Below are 12,120 nucleotides of genomic sequence, written 5' to 3'. Positions count from 1 at the left end.
ATGGTTAGATGATGACGAAGACTTTTCAAGAAAGGCAGACAGAATGTGCATGATGAAGATTGAAGAGGTTACCAATCATTTGCCATGATGGTCTCATGCAGTTGGTAAATGAAAAAAATTCAAACAGAAGATTCAGCATATCAGTGTTGTGTGCAGAATTCCCTAAATTTCTTGTTAAGGCCTACATGAAATAGTTCAAGATAATTTGAACTGTGCAATACCATACAGGCATAACCCGTCAGTTTGTAAGTTATTAAGAAATAGCAAAGATGCCATTACACCTACAATGCACCAGGGGTGTATATTACATTACATTAGATCAAAGGAAGAGAGAGCTATCCGTTTCTTGTTTACGGACTTGGCCCTGTTGGAAGAGGAAAAAAGGAAGAGCATGTGGTCGAAGTGTGAAGAGAAAGTAAGATAGGAAAGTGTGAAATAAGGCATGGGAGACACCATGGGCACCCGCATCGCATTTAATAAAACCGAGTACAGACAATTACGAATATTTACAGTTAATTATAACGTGATTACAATATAGCCTTTACATCGATATTGTACATAGTACATAGATGGTCAACATAATTATATTTACAGGGTAACAAGATTAAAGTAGGAAAAACAGATACAATTGGCGTGTTCCAAGGATACGTGGCGGCGTTGCGCTCACCGCGCGTGTTACAACAGGAGACTTAAAACTAACATATATGATATATAATTACTACACTAATAGGTTTGAGGTACAGAAAAACAGTTTCACGGCCATTTTGCCGCGTTTACAACACCTGAGATAACGAAAACGCAATTTGATATTTACAAGGTACACTTACATTACACATACGCGAGTTAAATTATACAACACGTAAGATACATGGCGATACAAGACGATACGGCTGCCTACACAGCCCCTGTGGATTCTAGAAGCTAATACAGAGTTACCGATCCACCGAAAGTTCCATTCCATCAGCCGTTCGAATGTCCTTTAATGATGCTGCTCAACTCCGCCTTGGGGTGGTTGGTAGATGACGAATTCTATGTTGCGGTCACAGTACGATAGTTGTTGCACAGCGCCTTTGTGTTTTTGGTGTATTTCTTGAGGCTGTTCCAGACCTCTTTGTTGTTAAAAATGTCCTTTGGTCTTGGGGGCCAGTTGAGACCGTTATTAAGGCAGGTCCCCATAAACGGGAGCCTTTCCTGTTCGTAGGTTGGACAGTCGTAGAGTAAATGGTTGCCATCACCTTCGCTTAAGTCGTTGCAGTTACAGGTGTTAGCCTCTCGTTTGCCGAATCGGCAAAGGTAGGAGGCAAAGTTGCCATGGCCAGTAAGAATCTGCGAGGTTTCGGCATCAGGAGTGTAATGTTTGGTCTTTAAGCGGAGATGGATAGATGGGATGTAGTTGTGAGTAGTCCTGCCGGTATCGGCAGAGTCCCAATCACGCTGCCACTGGCTGATATCAAGCGTGTGCAGTTGATTTTTAAGCCATGTGTTAGGAAGCCTTTTATAAGTAGGTTCACCGTCTAATATGCTAGCCCTTTTTGCCAGCTTGTCTGCGAGTTCATTACCGGGGATTCCCTGGTGTCCCGGTACCCAGCTGAAGATGACTTTCTTGGTTTTCCCCAGATTATTGGCCGCTGATATTAGTTCTTGCGAGAGGCCGGTATACCTTCTTTTGTTCATGAGGATCTTAAGTGCCGTTTGGCTATCTGTATGAAACTTTATATGGCCTTTATATCTTTGGTTGTTCTCCGTGACATACTTGATTGCTCTGTATAAGGCCCACTGTTCCGCTTGTATGTTTGTACAGTGGGAGGCCATCTTGAGGTAGGCTTGGTATTTTGCCTTTCCTTGATTGTTCATTATAACGAAACTGGCACCCGTTCCTTCGACGCTCTTTGACCCGTCTGTGTAGACGTCCCATGTAATTTGTATGTTTCCGTCGTTTTCCGGGTTAAGGTTTACTACATAGATGTTATCCTCGCGTGGGTGACGTCTTTCCATGCCGGTTGTCTGCATGCTTTCCATTCCGTTTTTGTTAATTGTCTCTATTATGTCCGAGATTCCTCTTGTATATTCATTCTCGTTCCCGTTGCTCGGCCTTGTTGTCGTATATTGAATGCTTATATTTTTACTAATGAGCCACTTGTAGGCTACACTTATGGCCTTTATGTGGATCGGTGTTATTCCGGCCATAACTAGCAGGGCGTTGGTGGGCGCTGTACGGTAAGCCCTACAGACTTGTATGGTGTAGCGCCTCTGGATCGATAGCAGCTGCCTCTTTGCATGAATGTTGTTTAATGCTTCGTACCAGATTGGAATGGCATACAACAGAGCGGGTTCAAGGGCTGCCTTATAAATAGTTCTCTTGTTTTTAAAATTTAATCCCCAATCTTTTCCCGTGATCCATTTTAACACGTTTGCACGTTGGATTGAAGTCTGGTATAGCTGCTTGATGTGATGCTGCCAGTTTAGCTTCTCGTCGAAGTATATGCCGAGGTACTTTAGCTCCTGGCCGACCTTTATTTTTTTCCCTCCGATGTAGATGCAGGGTGCCCTTTGTAGTCTTCCGCCTTTATTTTGACGGGTGCAGACTAGAGCCCGGCATTTCTCGAAATTTATTGGCAGCTTATTGTTTGTGCTCCAGTTGTAGATGTGTTCCAGATGTTTGTTGGAGATTTCTGCTAGTCTAATGCTATTTCTGTGGGCAACCATTAACAGTAGGTCGTCGGCAAACGCCTGGATGGACGCTTCTTCGGAGTTTGGGAACAAGTTTAATAGGCTGTCGAACACTAGGTTCCATAGACCTGGTCCGCATCTTGAGCCCTGTGGACAGCCCCTGTTGATGTTCTTTTCGATGTTTATAGTTCCCTTCCTGAATACCACCTTCCTGTTTGTGAGGTAATTTTTGGTGATTCTGTAGATATTCATTGGGGATTTTATTGTCTTTAGCCGGTGTAGGACGCTCGGCCACCAAAGATGGTCAAACGCCTTCTTGAAGTCTATACTGATTAAGATTGCATGGTTGTTTTTCTTCCAAGCATTTTTAATGTAAGTTTTAACCTGTAGGGCGGCGTCTGTTGTTGATTTTCCAGGACGGAAGCCGTATTGTTTGGGGCTTTGATGGTTTCCTTGGTGTAATATCCAATTGATTCTTTCGATAATTAGTCCATCCAGGGCCTTCCCGAGTACCGAGAGAAGGCTTAATGGCCTGTAGTGACTGGGCTCGGTTTGGTTTTTTTACCTTGGGGATTAGTTTGATATTCCCCACCTTCCATTCGCTCGGGATAAAGCCCGTCTGTAAGCATTTGTTGAATAAGTGGACCAACGAGATTGGGATGGCCTTAAAGACTTCTTTCGCCATTTCGGGTGTGATATTGTCCAAACCGGGCGCTTTTTTATTGGCGAGTGATGTGATTGCCCGCTCCACCTCCCGGAATGAGAATAGCTGGTCGTTGTTCGTTGTTGTGTAGTTTTCGGCGCCAGTACGGATAGTATTGTGTATTGGTGAGTCCTCCTCTGCGATATCTATCGGGAAGTGATAATCCATGATTTCTGTGATATTTTGTTGGATATCGGGAATGTTGTTGTTTTCCTGGTGACTTATTTCGATGATGTCGGGGATGTTTAGCTTTTGTCTTTTTTTGTAGATTATGTGGTAGGGAATGTCCCAGGGACCGTTTTTATTGGAGTCACTACAAAAGTCCCTCCACGCCTTCGTTCTCGTTTTATTTATCAGTTTCTTGTATTCTTTTAGTTTTGTCTTATATATCTCTTTTAGCCTTGCTTTCTCCTCCTCGTCTCTCGTTCTGGAGGCCTTTCTGCGGGTCTTGGAGACCCTATCCCTTTGTATGGATAATTCATCCGTCCACCAGTAAGTCTTTCTGTGTTTTGTAATTTTTGTTTTGGTGGCTTGTTTCTTGGCTAGTAAAATGGTTTCAGTAATGAATTTTGCGTATCCATCCATGTCTTCCTGGGTCTTTATATCAGGGAAATGGTAGGTCCTCCATTGCCTGCTAAAACATTCCCGAAATTCCTCCCAGTTAGTTTGCATTCTATGATGATTAGTTTGTCGTTCTTCGATTATGATGTCAGAGACTTGGGTCAGGAGGTATCTGTGATCGCTGGCGGACGGAATAAGCAACGTCTCGCAGTCAGTGATCCGATGACTTAGGTCCGCAGAAACCAGACAGGCATTTGTCCAGCCCTCCGCATGGGGAGTGTGAAAAGTTGGGTGGGTTGTCATGTTGACCGATATGAGGTCGTTTGCGTCCATAAAATCTGCCACCAACCTTCCCCTTTTATCTTCCTTAGTGTGGAACCAGATCGCTGATTTTGCGTTCAGGTNGACATGAAATATTGAAAAACGTTATAAGAATTATCAAATAAAGATAAAGAATTCAATCTTATATGCATTTTATTTCAAAATCTGTTCTTTTTCATAAGAACTTTTATCAGTTCCTTTGATATATTGCCAAATTTTTCTGTATAGTTGAAATTAATTATGGTCTTAGTATCCAATAAAAATATTGAAATCATATCAAATTAGAAGTTTAATAAAGCCTATAATTCAGTTATTCTCATTTATAAACTTACTAAATATCAAGCAAACAAAAAAAACATATTTAGGGAGCTACTCAATGGTTTCTTAAATCTAAATAAATTTATATTAAGTGCATTTTCAAGAATGATTAACTTTACTACAAAAGAGACTGATTTGTTACCATCAGATTTGTTTAAAATGTTATATCAAAAAATGCAAACTCATTCTAGTAAGCATAATTGGATTGACCAAGTTTCTTATATTTTGGATATGATCTTTTCTGAGTTTGATGAAAAGATGAGTTCTTAATCCACATCTCATGGATGTAATAGAGTATTTTATGGCAACTTTGGTTATGCTTTCTTTTCAGGATAGTTATCCTTTGAAGAAAGAAGTGCGTTTTTTAATGATCAGTCTATGATTTAGTTATAATTATACTTTTTATTTGTTTTAAGAATTTCAACTAATACTAATAATATACTAATATATACAATAAAACTTCATACACAAATATTGCATTTAATTAGGCTGTAGAGAAAAAGGGAAAACAGTCGAAGAGATAACAAAAATGTTTAAATTTAATAGACAAACAGTTACTAATATCTGCAAACAGAATATTGAAAGAGGAATGATTTTACCAAAAAAGGGAAAAGGTCGTGAATGATTCATTGCCGAAGAAGAAAATCAACATTTAAAGCAACGTTGCGAAGATCTTTAATACTTCGTCCAAAAGCAGGCGTTGTCAATTACCATTCTCATTTTGTCTGGCATGCTATTTACCAGCTTTTGTCAAATGTTTGTGCTGCTAAATCTTTCCCATCTCTGACAAAGGGCTTCCCGGAGTTTGTTCGGTGTGGAAGCATTAAATGGCTCCCTTGCTATCTCCTCCCACAGATGTTCAATTGGGTTTAGATCAGCTCCCCTTCCTGGCCAGTTTAAGATGTCGATGTTGTTTTGACGTTCCAGCCAGTTTCTGGTCAATCTGGCTGTGTGAATTGGAGAGAGATCTTGGACGAACGGGACCTTTATGGAAGGGTCCAACTTTTAGAGAGAACCCTTGGTCATTAGTGTTTACCCCTTGGGGTAAACACTAATGATATATAATGGACTTGGCTGCTGCATGATAGCGACACAGATATTTTCTGAGCTGATTTGAGGAATGAGGGCTATGTCCAGATCTCTGGGTTACAGACTATAATACCGCATTTCGGCCTATAGGTGGAGTGGCCTGCAAGGACCTGCCAATTACCAAATCGGACGATCTTATTGTCTATCGTGTACAGCTCTTGGATGATTATAATATCACTTTCTATTTTGCTTGCCGTCTTTATCAATAGCGAACATGCAGCTTTGCTGTTTTGGGCGTTTAGCTGGAGGATCTTGATTGTTGTCGTATGGCTGGTGCATGTTGTATTGTTGTTGACCTGGTTGCTGTCTGTTTGGGTTTCCTGAGTAACATTCTCTTGATGGTTATAGGCCATAATCGGTTCTGTTTATGTTTTGTTGCTTCAGCCGTTGTAGTATTGGGCAGTTGTTACTGAAAGCGTTGTGATTTACCGGTCTTTGTTTGTTTTCAGGTAAGCTTTCGTTTGCTTTTTTACAGTTAACACATACTGGATTTTTCTGCCGTCTGTTACAATCTTTGTAGCCATGATCCTTCGTGCAGTGGCTACATTTTTTATCACTTGTGCAGTCCTGTGCATAATGGTCAAATCCACAGCACTGGTAGCACCGGACAATCGGTATGAAGTCATCGACGTAGATCGTAAACCACGACATGGATATATGTCTGTGGTGGATAAGTATGTTACGGATGGCTGGCGTGACTGACAGAACAACGTTTCGGCAGTTCTCTTTGACTCTGCCGTTTTTCAAAATTGTGCTTATTTTACACTCTGTTCTTACTTCGTCCGTCGGCTTGTTTCCCCAAATATTATTTTGTTCTGCCATAACTCTGATGATGTCTTCTTCTGTTATGGCGTTGGGAACGTTCAGTAGTATAACCCTGGGCTTTCTGCCCTCAGATATCTTGCAGTTGATTTTCGATTGTATGTTCGATATAGCGTTGATGGCTTCTTTTAATACTTTACTGTCTTTCTCACTTCCGACCCTAACACACACTCCGTCTGCCTTGACCCTGCGAACAGCCTTAACCGTTATCTTTAGCTTGTGAGGTTTGATTTCTTTGATTATTTCAGATGTAACCTCGTTCATATCGATTTTCTCACCTTCCTCTACGACTTGTGGGTACAGGAGGACGGCGTGGGTCCCTCCAGTGCCCTCAGACTGCACCTTCGTGCAAATCGAGTCCGATATGGTTCTCGTTGTGTGACTAGGTCTGATGCCAGGTCCGAAGTCGACGTTAGCGCTGGCCACCTGTGCGTAAGATTTCCTCGTTGAGGGTGATTTCTGGACTGGGATCTGTGCAGGAGTGGCCTCTAGTTTGGTCCTCATTTCGCGCAGAATCCCGAACATCTGTATAACGCAACTGTGCAGTTGTAATGCACTGTTCTTTACCTCCTTACGTTCTTCTGTGTTCAGTGAAGGTTTATACTTGGTAGGGGGAAGGAGATCCATAACCTTCTTTAAATGCAGGCTGGCTTCCCCCAAAATCTTGTCTTCAAGATTTTGTATACTGACCGAAGGACATTGTGTGGCTGGTACTGATGGTGTAGATGGTACTGTTAGTTGTTCCACATCCTCAGGCGGTACTGGAGATTCCATTGTGAGCGAGAAGCGAAGTCGAAACGTTCCTTACCAATATATATACCACAATAGCCGTTCGGCTCGAACACGCCGATCGGCTTAATGTAAGTAACTTTAACACAACAAGGATTTAGGCCTCGGGCAGCGATGGGCCCTTAACAAATACAGCAATAAGCACGTGAAACAGTTAAGTAAACGCGGAAACAATTTGTTCCGAAAAAACTACAGAACGCCAATCGGCTAAACGCCTAGCCGTTAACCCGCCGATCCGAATGAGCTCGCACTATCCCGGTGGGTAGAAAAGGCTAAGATAAAGCTTCCACCAAAAGCGGAACCGGAAAAGCAGTTACCCGCTACCCCCGAGACCTACGCCGAACGGTTATAACCACACCGATCGGCTAACAACCACGTGGCGGAGTGGCTCTTTGTTAACGGTAAAATTTTTTATCGTTAATAACTCAATAACCGTAAGAGCTAACCGAACGAAATTTATACACGTCTTAGATTGAAGTATTATCTGACTAAAACCGTCGTTAAACTTAATCGATGGTATTTATGGGGCCCTAAGGAGCCCGAAAAATCGAAAATTATGGACGCTCGTAACTTTAGAACTACCGATCGGAAAACCAAAATGTTTAAACTTACGGAATCCTTATTACTTGCGTTATCCAACGGTATATACCTTTTATCTGTCGACGCAAAATATCCTGAGATTTGGCGATCGAAATACGGAGCACACTAACTAGCACCCATTCCCATACAGGATTCGGCCAGGGTCCACCAGGGGTGTATAGTATACCTGTGACAAATGACAGATTTCATAGAGATCTGGTGTACTGTACATTGGTTCAACCAAGAGATCCCTTAAAAAACTGCTGGCAGAACATAAATATGATATACAAAACAAAAAGCATTACCAATATACGCTTCTGACACTGACATAGAATCTAAACTACAGCAAGCCAGTCTCATTAGATGCACCCTTCACACTGATCAAATCAAAATTTTAGAAGCTCTTGAAATTTTTAAAGCTGAACTAAAGGGGGAATGTATCAATTTTAAGAAGGAGGCAAATATCTCACATGCTTGGCAATCCTTTTTCGATGATCCCAACAACATTAATAAAAAAATAAAAAAGATCAATTAATTCACTTAAGATTTATAAAAAATGTATTCATTAATTTTTCTGTTAACTTTTATTTCAATTTTAACGTTAATGTTAGCATCTAGGTGTGATTTTTGTTGTATATTTGTTCTAATATTTACAGTTTTGATGATTTTAAAATACTTAAATGCAAACGTTTAGCATTCTAATTCTATCAAACATTTTTCACCTGACTCAGATCCTATTGGGATCAAAAACTTTTGTCATAATGTATTTATATTAAATTATATTTGCTGTATATTTTGAAGGTTTTGTTGGTGTTATTTAATAGTGTATAACCAGCTTTGGGAAGATTCAGGACTTGTTCTTGTGGCCTATCATTTAATTTGATTTCCTGTATAAGCTAAACCTTATACACATACAAATGTAACCACTTTTGGAGAATTAATGCACATTTACACTTGCCTTTTATGCAGTTTCTGTGAAATTCAATAGATTGGTTTCTGTGAACTTAAAAGAAACATTTAGTGGACATTCTTTATTTGCTGATCAGAGACATATTAACATCTCTGTCCATATTAACATATTAACATTTCACACACTTCTAGTGAGTGGCGTACCCAGGATCTGAACTAGAGGGGGGGGCAACTCATATTAGTTTCAAGGAAATGGGGAGAGAGAGTGAGATTTTACTACAGATGGCTTTAGTCTAGTCACAATATTCATTATTCAAACTGATATTAAATTGATATGCCTGTGCTGTGCGTCAGTTACTACACTTTAATTTTTCTTCTAGTGAGGGGCAGGGAGGGACAGCTGCCCCTCCCTGCCCCTCACTGGGTATGCTCTTGCTACTAGTTACCAGAAATTTTTTGTGCCACACTTTTATTCTCTTGATATCTAGTATTGCCTTCTAATAAATATGATAAAATCATTGTTGCATCATTACAATGCACTTGGAAAAACCACTACTTGTACCTTCTCTTACATTGTCATCTTTACTTAAAGAGATGATAGTGTCCCAACAATAACTGCTGTAGAGATCGTAAATAGTAAGGTTGAAAGTTCCTGTAATAAAACAATGACACAGATATAGAGTTCACAAATCAAGATTTGTGAACTCTATACCTGTCAATTCATAAATATTCATTGAAATCTAAGAATTTTATTTTAAGCTTTTGTGTTTAATTAATATTAGCATTTATATGAAATCATGTTTATATAACTAAGTAGAATTATCATATTTAGTTCATGTTGTTTATGCAGAATTTTCATGTTTAATATTTTTATGTCTTTGATAATTCTTCTGTATAACTAAATAAATAAAGAATAAATTTTTTATAGTATATTTGATTTCTTTTTTTAAATTTTTGATAAAATATAATAAAATTGTATTCTAAATATTTAGATATTGGAAGTGAAATGTTCGAGACTGAATTAGTTGTTCAAGCTCTAAGAATAAATACTATATCAAAATTAAGTTTTGTGGATGCAAAACATTTTGATGAATTAGTTCTTGATGTATTTCCAAATGTTAAATTAAAAAATTTAGAATATGAAACATTATATAAAACAGTTAAAGAAGTCTGCACTGAAATGAAAATGATGATTATTGAGAATCAGGTAAATTTTGAACTTTTAATGTTGTTTCCATAAAATTATAGAAATTTATTGGAAGATTTTTAAGTAGAAATTTATTAAACACTTTTTAACATAAGCATTTTTAAAAAGTATTAAAAATAAGATATACTTAAATATTTACATTTTGTTTTAAATCATGCAGCAAAATAGAAATAATCAAAGCTAAATTTTAAAAAAATTCTGTAGGAAAGACTAAAATGTCTTCAATTTTGTCATGTCATGTCATGGGAATTGATTTTTAAAAATTTTTTTAATGTGTAAATTTGTCAGCCATTTTTAAAAAAAGAAATTATGTATTTTTTTAATTGTTATCACTTGTAAACTTTTTAGACTGTTTTGCATGTTTTTGTAGAGGTATAGCCTCTAAGGCAAGGGTCACCAAATTTTTTTGATTGTTGACCCCCTACAAGTTTTCAAAACCTCACATCAACCCCCACCTAAAAGTTTATGTTACAAGCAAAACAAAATACTTACTATTTTAATACATTTCTTTTAATTTTGCATTTTTTTTCATTTATTACATACAGTAGAACCTCCATTATCCGGATTTTCGATTATCCGGATTGTTCAAAATAAACAAAAATTTTACTAATTTGCTGATTTGCGCTTGGCGAATTACGACACTGTTTATGTACGTGATGGAATGCATAACTCTGTTTGTTTCAACAACGTCTCATCCAGCACAGTTGGTCGTAAACTCTTAAATATATTTTACGTCGTAATAAAAATATAACTTGACATACGTATTTATAAATAATTTATATTCAAATTACATCATTTCTATGACCAAGGGCGGCGTAAGGCATGGACGACGTGGGCCACCGCCTATGCCTCGTGGTCCGAAGGGCCTCGCGCCTCGAAGGTTTATGCATTACTTAAAAGCCGTGAACTCGACGAAAAAATTTTACTCGTCATAAAATGATAAATAGTTTGTCAAATTTTTATTCACAAAAATGCAGTTTCAACTGCTTTTTATTTTATAAAATCCGTCTTCTTGTGCCACCAGAGGGCCTTTTAAACAATAGGTAGTCTGTTAGCGTTGGTTAGTAGTAGTCCAAATTCAATACGAACGTTTGTTTTTTGTTACTTTTAATATTACCGATATGTCATCGAAAAGAAAACGTGTTGTATTATTATTAAAAGACAAATTAAAGTATTTGTTTCGATTATCCGGATTTTTCCTTATCCGGACTACCTTCATCCCCAATTAGTCCGGAGGTTCTACTGTATTTGTTAATATAATTTTTGTAACTGACAATCAGTGAGATGGATAAGCTTGATCCTTAGCTCCCTCTTATCCTTAGCTTAAGCTTGATAATCGATCCCCAATAATGTTATATTGACCCCTGGAGGTCGATATCGATCACTTTGGCAACCCCTGCTCTAAGGAAAGGTTGTCTCTGCAATGGAAGGCTGTTGTTCCTGGTGATTTGACATGATGAAAATGAAGACATTTTAGTCTTTTCTACAGAATTTTTTTTAATGTGTAAATTTGTCAGCCATTTTTTTCAAATCAATGCTACATTTGATTTGTTTGATCAGTTAAAAATTGTATACAAAAATTTATTTAGTTCTTAATTAGTTATACTACAGTATCTGAATTCCTGCTGCAATGAATGATGTTTTTTAACACTTATTAGTCAAAAATGCTTGTTCTCTAAAAGTACTTGCTAAATTATAAGATTTTTGTGGTTTAATTTATATTCATCCTGTTAGAGATTATTAGTTTAGATATTTTTTTAATTAAATGTTTACTTTAATAGTTTTGAATGGATTTTTTTTTTTTTAATATGTTTAGTTGATGTTAAGATACTCAAAATTATACAGAATATTAATATTGTATATAAATTATATTAATATCTGTTACTTTTCAAAATAAATAAATTTAATCTTAAAATTAAATTATTAAAATTTAAATAAAAATTTGTCCTATTTGAATAATTATGATGCAAGATTTTTATTCAAAGTACCATAAATGTAACAAAGATATATTTACTTTCTGAGAGGACAGAACAGAGGGTGATTCATATTGTCAAAACAAATTCATTTTTTTAGAAATGGATCTTTTAAGTTGAGTTGCTTTAGGTTTCTGCCTCTCATTTCTGTTAACACATGATTAAAACATAAATGAAAG

The 12,120-nt window shown here is 37.6% G+C and overlaps 1 protein-coding gene across 1 annotated transcript in view; it reads left to right on the top strand.

Moving 5' to 3' along the window:
- Positions 1 to 12,120, top strand: part of LOC111636080 (cytoplasmic dynein 2 heavy chain 1-like) — a gene marked incomplete at its 3' end in the record, with an annotated part of 147,900 nt that overhangs the window by 124,352 nt on the left and 11,428 nt on the right. Inside the window, exon 31 of the mRNA XM_023381249.1 lies at positions 9,754 to 9,968. Coding sequence (XP_023237017.1) covers positions 9,754 to 9,968 — 215 coding nt within the window. The remainder of the gene's footprint in view (positions 1 to 9,753; positions 9,969 to 12,120) is intronic.

Source organism: Centruroides sculpturatus, unplaced genomic scaffold (genome assembly GCF_000671375.1).
Source record: "Centruroides sculpturatus isolate CEXI.00-Female unplaced genomic scaffold, Cexi_2.0 scaffold962, whole genome shotgun sequence".
NCBI classification, from domain to species: Eukaryota; Metazoa; Arthropoda; class Arachnida; order Scorpiones; family Buthidae; genus Centruroides; species Centruroides sculpturatus.
This window is presented reverse-complemented; position numbering and strand designations above follow the sequence as displayed.